This window comes from Saccopteryx leptura, chromosome 5 (genome assembly GCF_036850995.1).
Source record: "Saccopteryx leptura isolate mSacLep1 chromosome 5, mSacLep1_pri_phased_curated, whole genome shotgun sequence".
NCBI classification, from domain to species: Eukaryota; Metazoa; Chordata; class Mammalia; order Chiroptera; family Emballonuridae; genus Saccopteryx; species Saccopteryx leptura.
In genome coordinates this window covers 82,588,774-82,601,558 of record NC_089507.1, presented here as the reverse complement: position 1 = coordinate 82,601,558, position 12,785 = coordinate 82,588,774, and the positions used below count along the sequence as shown (strand labels likewise).

Sequence of the window (12,785 nt, the reverse complement as noted above, 5' to 3'; positions counted from 1 at the left end):
CCTCTCATTTTAGTTACAGTTCTGTGCTCTGTCCTTCATCCACAGTTGTTATGGACTTTGCTTTACTAATCTGTAGTTGCTATAAATTGCACCAAGAACATTCTCATGGTCACCTCTTCTTAGACTAGAAAGAGGTTGGAGGAATGGTCTGTGGTCAAAAAAAAGAATGAAGCAGTAACCCTTAATGGGATAAGCTATCATTCAATATTGAGAAAACAATCCACAGACAGATCTGTGATCTATTACATGAACTTCTTTCTTGAAATTTTCATTATAACACACTCTCTTGTTCACAGCATAAACAAATGTAAAAATTACTATGAAGTACTTGGAGTTACCAAAGATGCTGGTGATGAAGATTTGAAAAAAGCTTATAGAAAGCTTGCTTTGAAGTTTCATCCAGACAAAAACCATGCACCTGGAGCAACAGATGCTTTTAAAAGTAAAGTAAACCTTTTAAAACGATTTTACTAAGTTCTTTTTAGAATCTACCTACAGTGTTTCCGAATATTAAATTCTGCTTTTAGATTGGTGCATACAAGCCAGCATAAGCACGGGTCCTCAGAATCCTCTGTAACTTCACTATTAACCTGTTGCACCGAGAGCCAAACAAATGCAGTTTGGCTTCACAAAAGCAACATGCTGATTTTGGCAAAGTCCTCAGTAACCTATAGACACCGTGCCTGCTCTCTAGTTTACCAAGCACCAGTACTTTGATGATTATGCATGAGCCTCTACTGTCTTACCATCTGCTTCTAAGGGAACTGAAAGCAAAATAACATTTTTGAGATATTAGAGATACTAAGATATTAGAATTGGGAAAGTACTTGGAATCGTCTGCCCAGTGTTCTTATATTTCTATTAACTCTGGCCAAGCTTTGCATCTTTTATCGATAGCACTAATGTGACTTTTTTCTTTTTATTTAATAGTTTCATTTCTCTTACCTGCTCTCCATTTGTCTTCATTTCTTTCTCAGTATTTTCATGTTTTGCCAACTTAATAAATAAACATAAAATAACTGATTTTGTAAGTTCATATTTTGTTACATACAATTTATTCATAGTGGTTAACTTCTAAGTCATAGGAGAATGCTTGAATTTGTGATTGTTTCTTCTTATGAATTTGGCATTCATAGAGCCAAGTATAATGCTTACAGTGAAATAAATTTTGGGATCTTGGAATTAGAGGAAATAGATACTCATAATTAAAATTTTCCTAAAAGATAGATGACGCAATTGGTCTACAAAAACACTTGCCAAATGGTTTTATATCTTTAAGGAGGTTGCCAAGCAAAATACATTTGCGGATTGTTAATAATATTCCAACAAAAGCAGTCACGAAAGTGATACTGGTGGAAGTAAATCACTGTGACAGAGCCTTCTCTGTTTCCTTAAATAAAAAGCGGTGCCTTGAGAGTACAGGAAAGTCTTCTTTACTCAAGAACACTAACTTTAGCATATATCCACCAAAAAGTTCAAGCAAATTTGTTACATTATGAATTAAAATCTTTTAATTTCAATTTGTTATTGTTTTTAAAACATTTAAAAACATTGTGGCAATGAGTTATTTGCATGTTTTTGATCTGCTAGGTGATGTCAGTATTAATTTTCCATTAACATTAAGAATGTTTAATGCCATTTTCTCCCATTTCTGCATTGAAGTCATGTTAACATCATTGGTTTAGAATAACAATAAGTGGATCTACCAATATTTTCACAGCCTGCATCACACTTTGAGTGGTGAGCAGCATAAATGTCTCTCCAGCTAGATACCCAAAAGGGATTTAACAAAAGTGATTGTACTTTGGTTTAGTACATATTTGATTTTAATGCTCTGCTTTGCAAAACTAGAAACTTAATATTTATCAACATTCTAGAAGGTAATTTATATCTAGAGAAGAGACTTATTATTATTCAGGACACAGGAGATTACCTGTAAATCAGATGTCAGTTAATCCCAGAGAGGATCAGAATAGGGAGTTGGTTAATGAGCCCATTTTTCATTGAGTGAAAACTACATAGAAAACCCAGGTTGTAATCCATAGATGCTTGGTGAGTCAAGGTAGAAAATATTACATCTGGTGTCATCATACAGAAATGACGGGTTTTATTCATTCAGCATACAGGATCTTTTCATTACCTTCTTGGTTCATCTTACTTTCATTTTAACCAGTCGATCTTACCTTCTGTTTTGGGGGTATCAAACTGTTTATTCTAAGCAAAGACTATAGCTTTTTCTTTTGCATAAAAGGTCAGTATATGTTGTTGCTCTGTGTATACCAGAACACTATTTGCAGATGGAAACCATTTGCTTTTAATTTATTCTTAGAAAAAGAGGAGATAATTGATTTAAGAAATTAAATTAGATAGAGATATTTTCTTTTGTGTGTTTTGTAAAGCTTTAAAAATAAAAGGTTGCTATCAATCAAGGAGGATAAACTAAATGGACTCTTAAGTTCATGTACCTCTTTGTTCTTTACAGTTATGATTGTCATTTTCCCAAAGCAGGGAATATTTTATTTACATCTTGAGAGTGACTTGCACAGTATATGTAAATATGCTTTTAAAAAATTCTAGACTAGGCCCTGGCCGGTTGGCTCAGCGGTAGAGCATCGGCCTGGCGTGCGGGGGCCCCGCGTTCGATTCCCGGCCAGGGCACACAGAAGCGCCCATTTGCTTCTCCACCCCCACCCCCCTCCTTCCTCTCTGTCTCTCTCTTCCCCTCCCGCAGTCAAGGCTCCATTGGAGCAAAGATGGCCCGGGCGCTGGGGATGGCTCCTTGGCCTCTGCCCCAGGCGCTAGAGTGGCTCTGGTCGCTGCAGAGCGACGCCCCGGAGGGGCAGAGCATCGCCCCCTGGTGGGCAGAGCGTTGCCCCTGGTGGGCGTGCCGGGTGGATCCCCGTCGGGCGCATGCGGGAGTCTGTCTGACTGTCTCTCCCCGTTTCCAGCTTCAGAAAAAAAAAAAAAAATTCTAGACTAAAATTGATACCTTCCCTTCTTTCTGATGTGGATGTTTTCAAAATAGTTTACATTATCATCAAACACAAGTATTTCAGAAACTAATCTGAATAGTATCTGTGTTTGTTGACATATATAGAATGTAATAGCAGGAGATATGGATTAGCTGTATATGTGTTTGCTTGCTAATAATAATAATGAATAAGATGCTATTACTTTTGTTAGGTCAATATTTTAATCTCTAAACACAAAAAGTCAATTTTACATTTCAGGCAAGTTTTTTTACAGAAATACAGTAAGAGAATATGAAATATACTCTTACTCATAGAAATGATAATTCATACAGGGGAGTTAAGTCCCATATAGAACATGTGGTATGATAAGAATACCTAACATTTGACAAGCATTTTATAGTTTTTCTTTTTCACTTCATAGATTTTTATTTAGTGCTTATTAAATGCCTTATGAAATAGTCAGGGACCAATGTCATACTTCTTTCACAAATAAGAAAATTGAGGCTCAGAGAGATTAACTGATTTACCTAGGATCTCCCAGACTACTGAATAATTAAATACCAAAACATAAAATAAAGATGTCTGAAGAAAAGGGAGAGAGATAAAGTAGCACTGTGATCAGAGTAATTGGGAAGCCTTCATATACTAGGTGAAAATTAAGAGTATTCTCAAGATGAATATGATTTCTATGGTTAGAGCAGAGAGATGATGGCAGAAACATGGATATGAGAATGAAGCCAGTGATTTAAAAATCAGTGAGAACTTTCATTTTTGTAAACAGAGATGTACTTTTCCCTGTTCCTCACACTAAATACAACTGAATATTGTATATAAAAGAAAACATAAGAAAACTCGGAAAGGTGGAGAGAAGGTAAACTGGCTAGAGACCTTGGGACCCAAAGAAAACATTGCAGTGACTTAGCTGGGTTTTCATTTTGACTTTTATATCAGACTGGGTTCTGGAGAAGCAGACAAACCAGAAACACCAATTAACACAACCATTCCCAAGAAAAGCCTAAGCACAGGAAAGGGGTAACCTAGAAGACTGGAAACTTTTAAGCAGGAGCCATTCTCCTGATGCCAAATACCATGGAGAAAAAACTGTGGCCCCACTCACACCCGCCAAGGCTGAGGAGCAAACCTAGACTGCCAGCTTCTGCAGGCTGTAGTAAGATGCTCTCAACCCCCCACCCATTCCGCCCAGGGTGGTAAGAAAGAAGATTGAGTAGGAGATGATACTTCCACTTCTACCGGGCAATAACAAGGCATCCTTTCCCCTCCTCAGTGGGGTATTATCTTAAGTGGCCCAATGGAGAATCAGGACTTTCACCATCATCTAGAGGCAAAGAAAGCCATATTGTCATGTGAAGCCACGTGGGAAGCAGTAATGAGGCACCTCTATCTTCTAGCCAGTGAAGTTTCAGTGGAGGCTTAATGGAAAACTAGAAATCCTATCTGTGCTCAGCAGTCGTGAGGACCCCTCATTTCACAGGTCATCAGAGACCAAGGAGGAGACCTGGACTTCTCCATCTAGGATATCAAGGTGGCATCCCCTCTTCCCATACCAGAGTAGTGTCAGAGGGAGAGTGCTAAAACAAGTTTAAAATACGGCCCGGAGTCTCAGAGGATAATATCTCAAATGATCATATTTCAGTCAAAAATCACTTGTCATAGTAAGAACCAGGAATACCTCAAACTGAATTTAAAGTCAACCAGAAGATACCCATATGGAGATGACAGAGAAGTTAGAATTGCCTAACAAAGATTTTAAAGCATTCATCATAAAAATGCTTCACTGAGCAAGTGCAACTATGCTTGAAATAAATTTAGAAAAATAAGTATCAGCAAAAAAAAAATAGAAAGTTGAGCAAGTAAAAGATATAAAGAATTAAATTGAGATTTTACAGTTTAAAAATACAAAAAGCAAATGAGCAATGAATGAAATAAACAGCAGAATGGCAGAGGAAAGAATCAGTGAACTGGAAAATAGAAAAGTAGACATCCAGTCAGAACAGTGGAGAAAATTGACTGAAAAAAAGAAAGAAAACGTGGCTCAGTGACCAGTGGGACTATAACAAAAGATTTAACATTTATATTGTTGGGGTCTGAAAGGAAAGGAGAAAGAGCACAGTTGAAAAGGTACTCAAAACAAATCATGGTTAAAACAGTATGTACTTGGCAAGAACTGTAGGCTTATATAATTTGAGAATGTAAATGAATTCTAAACAGATAATCCTTAGGAGAACACATCATAGTATAAACTCTGAAAACTAAGGACAATGGAAAAGTTTTAAAAACCACAAAAGAGAAATGACATCCTACCTCTAGGGGAAAAGCAATTCAAATAACAGTGACTTTCATATCAGAAATCATGCAGGTTAGGAAAAAATGGCATATTTTTCAAATGCAGAAAGAAAAGAATTATCAGCCCACAATTGTATAGCCAGTAAAAATATTCTTCAGGAATGGAGGGCAAATTAAGATATTTTCAGATGAAGGAAAAATAATAGTTTGTCATTAGCAGACATACCCTAAAAGAATAGCTAAAGACAGTTTTCTAAACAAAACGGAACAGTAAAAGAAGGAATCCTAATATATGAAGAAGGAAGAACACAGTGAGAAAAAATATGGGTAAATGTAATATACTTTGCTTCTCTTAAATTTTTAAATTATATTTGACATTTGAAGCAAAAAATTTAACATTGTCTGATAGTGTAAGTGTATGCAGAGAAAATATATGTTAATTATATTATAAATGGGAAGGATAAAGGAAAGTAAAAAGAAGTAAAAATTCCAAAGTATACCTGAACTGGTAAAATGATGACACCAGTGGGCTGTAATAAGTTATGTATATATTATAATATATACATAATACCTGGAGCAACTACCAAAGAGCTGTACAGAAATAACACACAGAAAACACTAGGTTAATTAAAATGGAATTCTAATTTTAAAAAGTTCAGATAACTCACAGGAAGTCAGAAAACAAAAAATAAAATGGCAGACGTAAGCCCTGACTTATCAGTAATTAATTAAATAATATAAGTGTCTAATATATCAGTTAAAAGACAGATTGACAGAATGAGTCAAAAAACTTGACTATATTATCTATAAGAAACTCTATTTATGACAGTATAGACATAAAAAGTAAAGAGGTGGGAAAAAATCATGCAAACATTAATCAAAAGAAAGCAGGAATGGCTATGTTAATATTAGATTAAGTTGACTTGGTACTAAAAAAATTTTCAGAGAGGGACATTATGTTAGGATAAAGGGGTCAATTCTTCAAGAAGACATGACAATATAAATGTGGATGTACCAGAAAAAAACAAGAGATGTAAAATACGTAAATCAAAAACTGATAGAACTGGAAGGAGAAATTAACAAATTTAGTTATAGTTGGAAACTTGAACACCTCTCGCTCAACAATTGATAGAACTAAACAGAAAATCAGCAAGAACATAGAAGAATTAAATACCTCCGTTATTCAAGATGTAATCATCATTTTTAGAATACTTAATCCAACAAAAACAGACTATAAATACTTTTCAAGTGCTAACAGAACATACTCCAAGATAGAGCGTATTTTGTGTCATAAAATAAACTGCCACTAAGTTAAAGACTGAAATCATACAGAATGTGTTCTCTGACCACAATGAAATCAAAGTAGAAATCAATAACGGAAAGCTAATTGCAAAATGACCAATCACTTGGAAACTGAACAGTACACTTCAGAATATAGGTCAAGGTAGTCTCTAAAGAATTTTTAAAAAAATGCATTGAACTGAATAAAAGTACAGAATATCAAAAGTTGAGGGGACCAGCTAAAGCAATGCTGAAAAGAAACTTGTAACACTAATGCATGTATTAGGACAGAGGAAGAGCCTTAGTCATCTAACCGTCCACCTCAGGGACCTCAAAAAAGAAGAGCAAAATAAACCCAAACCAAGAAGAAAGGAAATAAAGGTTATAGTAGAAATCAATAAAATTGAAAAAAGTAAAAGCAGTAGTCAATATCAGTGAAACCAAAAAACTAGTTCTTTGAAAAGGTCAATAAAATTGACTGACTGACAAAGGGGAAAAATAAAGAGAGAAGACAGAAATGACCATTATTAGAAATGGTATCAGAAACAAGGATACAGACCCTAAAACATTAAAAGGATAATGAGAGGACTGTACTATGAACAGGTCCACACACATACATTTACAACTTTAGATGAAATGGATTAATACCTTAAAAAATACAAATAAGATTCAATCTGAAGTAGATAATGTGAACAGCCCTGTAACTGTTAAGTAAGTTAAATTTGTAATTCAGGAAGTCCCTGAAAGAACTGTCCAGAGTTCTTGACTAGATAATTGCACCAAACCTTTTTTTTTTTTTTTTTTTTGGTGACAAACAGAGACAGAGAGAGGGACAGATAGGGACAGACAGGAAGGGGGAGAGATGAGAAGCATCAGTTCTTCGTTGTGGCACCTTAGTTGTTCGTTGATTGCTTTCTCATATGTGCCTTGACGGGGGGGGGGGGGGGACTACAGCAGAGTGAGTGACCCCTTGCTTAAGCCAGAGACCTCAGGGGTTTTGAACCTGGGTTCTCTGCGTCCCAGTCCGACACTCTATCCCCTGTGCCACTGCCTGGTCAAGCTGCACCAAACTTTTTAAGAAGAGTTCAAAACAGTTGTACACAGTCCTTTCCTGAAGATAGAAGGGAAGTAAACATTGTCCAATGTATTTTACAAAGTGAGTATCAACCTGTATTAAAACCAAATACACTACAAAACAGATTCCCTGTCAGGGCACACAGGAGAGGCAACCCATCTGCTCCCCCTCTCCTTCTCTCCCCTCTCTCTCTCTCTCTCTCTCTCTCTGTCTCTCTCTCTCTCTTCCCCTTCAGCAGCCATGGCTCAGTTGATTTGAGCACGTAGGCCCCAGGCGCTGAGGATGACTCCCTCCATAGCCTCTGCCTCGGGTGCTAAAAATAGCTCAGTTGCCAGTGGCCCCATACAGAGGTTGCTGGGTGGATCCCAGTCCAGGCTCATGCAGGAGTCTGTCTCTGTACCTCTTCTATTCTCACTTTAAAAAATAAAGGGAGGGAGGGAGGGAGAAAGGAAGGAGGGAAAAAAGACACTACAAAAAAGAAAATGAAAAATACAAGAGAGGGAGGGAGGGGCAGAGGGAAGGAGGGAGGAAAGGAGGGGGAAAAAAGACACTACAAAAAGAAAAAGAAAAATACTACAGACCAGTAGTCTTCATGGAATAAGTCCAAATGTCCTTTAAAAAATATCAGCAGCAATAATAGATAAAAATAATTATATATCCTGACCATGTAGAGTTTATTCCTAGAATGAAAAGCGGTTCTATATCTGCATATCAGTGTGACCTACTATGTTCATAGACTAAAAAGAAAAATCTAATGATTATATCAGTCAGTGCAGTAAAAGCATTTAAAATATACTGCTCACAAAATTTAGGGGTTATTTCAAAATGAATATGAAGCTATAAAATATTCTCTTAATATTTGTGAGCAGAATATTTTACCACTCATTCATTTATGATAAAACCTGACAGAAAACTAGGAATTGAAGGGAACTGTCTAAAATTGATAAAAGAGCAACTATAGAAACCTATATATAACCTTATATTAATGGTGAAAGACTTAATGCAAAGCAAGAGTGTCCCCTTTCACAACTCTTACTCAGTGTAGTGTTGGAAATTCTAGTTGGTGCATTAGGTGAGAAACGGAATTAACAGATTCCTAGGTCAAACTGTCCCTATTTGCAAATGATGTGACTATGTATAAAATCCCAAGGAATGTACCCCCCCCCCAATTCTAGCACTAATAAGTGAATTCTGCAATGTTTCAGGATATGAGATAAATATTAACTATCTGTGTTTAAAAATCCAGTTCTATACTTTAAAGTAGTTATGTCTATATATTAGCAAAACATGTAAACACTGAAATTAAAAATACAGTGTGTCCGTAAAGTCCTGGTGCACTTTTGACCGGTCACAGGAAAGCAACAAAAGACGATAGAAATGTGAAATCTGCACCAAATAAAAGGAAAACTCTCCCAGTTTCATACCTATTCAGTGCAGTTCGATGTGGGCTCATGCACAGATTTTTTAGGGCTCCTTAGGTAGCTATCCCATGTAGCCTCTACAGACTCGTCACTGACTGATGGCCTACCAGAACGGGGTTTCTCCACCAAACTGCCGGTTTCCTTCAACTGCTTATCCCACCGAATAATGTTATTCCTATGTGGTGGCGCTTCGTTATAAACGTGCCGATATTCACGTTGCACTTTGGTCACGGATTCGAATTTAGCGAGCCACAGAACACACTGAACTTTCTTCTGTACCGTCCATGTCTCGACTGGCATGGCCGTGGGCTGCTCTGCTGTATACACAGTGTTACATCATCATCTGTGCATGCGCACATGCTGCCACATCATCCTACAGAAACTGGGAGGGTTTTCCTTTTATTTGGTGCAGATTTCACATTTCTATCATCTTTTTTGTTGCTTTCCTGTGACGGGTCAAAAGTGCACCATGACTTTATGGACACAGTGTATATTACCATTTACAGTCACACAAGAAATACTTAAGTATAAATTTTTTGTTTTTGTATTTTTGTATTGGTTTCAGGTATATAGCTTAGTGGTTAGATAATCATATACTTTACATAGTATACCCCTCCATAATTTTCAGTATCCCAACTGGCACCATACATAGTTATTGTAATATCATTGACTATATTTCCTATGCTTTACTTACTTCCCCTTGACATTTTGTAACTACCAATCTGTGCTGCTTAGTCCCCTCACCTCTTTCACCCAGTGTCCCAATTCCCCTTCCCCTTTCTCAACCACCAGTTCTTTCTGTATCAATGAATATCTGTTTCAGTTTTGTTTATTCATTTATTTTGTTCTTTACAGTCTACATATAAGTGAAATCATAGTGTACCTGTCTTTCACTGACTTATTTCACTGAGTATAGTACCCTCTAGGTGCATCTAAGCTGTCACAAATAGTAAGATTTCATTTTTTTTCATGGCCGAGTTATATTTCATCGTATGTATATGTATGACAGCTTTTTTATTCATTTGTTTTTTGATGGGCACTTGGGTTGCTTTTATAGCTTGGCTATTGTAAATAATGCTGCAATGAACATAGGGGTGCATGTATTTTTTAGAATTAATGTTTTGGGTTTCTTCCAATAAATTCCCTGAAATGGAATTGCTGAGTCATAAAGCAGTTCTATTTTTAATTTTTTGAGGAACCATTATACTGTTTTCCATGGTGGCTGCACCAATCTGCATTTCTATCAACAGTGCACTAGGGTTCCCTTTTCTCCACACCCTCACTAACACTTCTCATTGGTGGATTTATTGATGAGCGCCATTCTGACAGGTGTGAGGTATTATCCCATTGTGGTATTAATTTGCATTACTCTGATGATTAATGATGTTGAACATCTTTTCATATGTCTATTGTCCTTCTGTTTGTCCTCTCTGGAGAAGTCTCATTTAAAGTCCTCTGCACATTTTTCAATTGGATTTTTTTTTGATGTTGAGTCATATGAGTTCTTTATAAATTTTGGATATTAACCCTGTATCAGATGTATCATTGGTGAATATGTTCTCACATTTAAAAGTAGGTTATCTCTTTGGGTTTTTTTTAATGATTTCCATTGTTGTGCAAAAGTTTTAATTTGATATTTAACAAAACTTACATAGGATTTGTATTCTGAAAGCTATATAATACTAATGAAAAAAAGATCTAAGTAAAGACGATATCATGTTCATTGATTGGAAGACGCAACATGGTAAAGATGTCGTCTCTCCAAATTGATATACATATTTAACGTAATTACTGTTGGAGTTCTAGCAAGACTTTTTTGTAAATAAAAGCAAGTTTATTCTAAAACTCATAAAGGAAGGCAAAGAACCTGAATAAATATGATTAAAAGAATAGAGTAAGCGTAATCAATGTACCTGATTTTAGGGCTTACTTTATAGCTACAGTTATTAAAACAATGTGTTACTGACAGAGGGATAGACTTAGTTCTAGGGAACCCAGATATAGACCCATATAAATATACCCGATTGATATTTTACAGAGGTGCAAAAGCAATTTAATAGAGGAAAGATAACCTTTTCAGCAAATGTTTTTGTAGTAATTGGATGTTCACAGGCACACACACACAAAGAAAAATTAACCTTGATCTAAATCTCATGCTTTATACAAGAATGAACTCAAAATAAATCATGGATATAAATTTAGAATGACACTTTTTGAACTGTTAGCAAAAAATCAAGGGAGCAAATCTTGAGGATCTTGGGCTACACTAGATAATAATTATAAAGAAGGAAAAGTTGTTAAGTAGGACTTTTTCAAAACTTTTTTTTTTTCCTGAAGTTGGAAACGGGGAGGCAGACAGACAGACTCCCACGTGCGCCCGACCGGGATCCACCCGGCATGCCCACCAGGGGGCAATGCTCTGCCCATCTGGGGCTTCGCTCTGCCGCAATCAGAGCCACTCCAGTGCCTGAGGCAGAGGCCATGGAGCCATCCTCAGCACCCAGGCAAACTTTGCTCCAATGGAGCCTTGGCTGCGGGAGGGGAAGAGAGAGACAGAGAAGAAGGAGAGGGGGAGGGGTGGAGAAGCAGATGGGCGCCTCTCCTGTGTGCCCTGGCCGGGAATCGAACCCGGGACTCCCGCACGCCAGGCCAACGCTCTACCACTGAGCCAACCGGCCAGGGCCTTCAAAACTTTTTTAAAGTTTGCAAAGACCCTATGAAAAGGATGAAAAGACAAGCAGCAGAACAGGAGAAAATATTTTCCAAGTACATACCTCACAATGGAGTAGTATAGTACCTAGAGTGTGTAAAGAACTTCCTGAACTCAACTTTTAAAAGAAGACAATCTATTTAGAAAATAGTTAGGAAACATGAAGAGACATTCCACTGAAGAAAACATACAAATGGCAAATAAGCATATGAAAATATTCTTAACATCTGTTCATTAGCTGTTAAAAATAATGCAAAGTAAAATGAAAATGAGATATCATTACACACCTATTAGAATGGCTAAAATAAAAAATAGTGACAATACCAGCTGCTGGTATGGATGCAGAGGAACTGAATCTATATATTGTGAATGGGATGTAAAATGAAAGTCACTGTTAAACAGTTTGGCAGCTTCTTATACAAACTTAAGTATTAAAATACCATGCAGCCCAGCAATTACATTCCTGGGCATTTATTGCAAAGAAATGGAAATTTATGTTTACACATAAACCTGTACCCAGACTAGAAACAACTCAGGTGCTGTTTATTGGGTGAACAGGTGAGTCAGTGATATATCCATACCATGGAATAAAAATTGAACTGTATTGTTTTACATAATATCCTGGGTCAATCTCCAATGAATTATGCTGATTGAAAAAATGCAGATCCCAAAATGTTTTTTTTGTTGTTGTTGTTGTTTTGTATTCTTCTGAAGTTGGAAACGGGGAGGTAGTCAGACAGACTCCTGCATGCGCCCGACCCCGGGATTCACCCGGTATGTCCACCAGGGGGCAATGCTCTGCCCATCTGGGGCGTTGCTCTGTTGCAACCAGAGCCATTCTAGCACTTGAGACAGAAGCCACAGAGCCATCCTCAGCACCCGGACCAACCCTGCTCCAATGGAGCCTTGGCTGTGGGAGGGGAAGAGAGAGACAGAGAAGAAGGAGAGGGGGAGGGGTGGAGAGGCAGATGGGCGCCTCTCCTGTGTGCCCTGGCTGGGAATCAAACCCCGGACTCCTGCAC

The 12,785-nt window shown here is 37.2% G+C and overlaps 1 protein-coding gene across 4 annotated transcripts in view; it reads left to right on the top strand.

Moving 5' to 3' along the window:
* The window catches only part of DNAJB14 (DnaJ heat shock protein family (Hsp40) member B14), a 56,573-nt gene that overhangs the window by 29,415 nt on the left and 14,373 nt on the right, over positions 1–12,785 (top strand). For 3 of the 4 annotated variants that reach the window (XM_066387379.1, XM_066387377.1, XM_066387381.1), the window contains one exon: positions 297–442. The exons of the other annotated variant lie outside the window; for it this stretch is intronic. In XM_066387379.1, the coding sequence (XP_066243476.1) occupies positions 297–442 (146 nt within the window). The remainder of the gene's footprint in view (positions 1–296; positions 443–12,785) is intronic. 4 annotated transcript variants of the gene reach the window in all.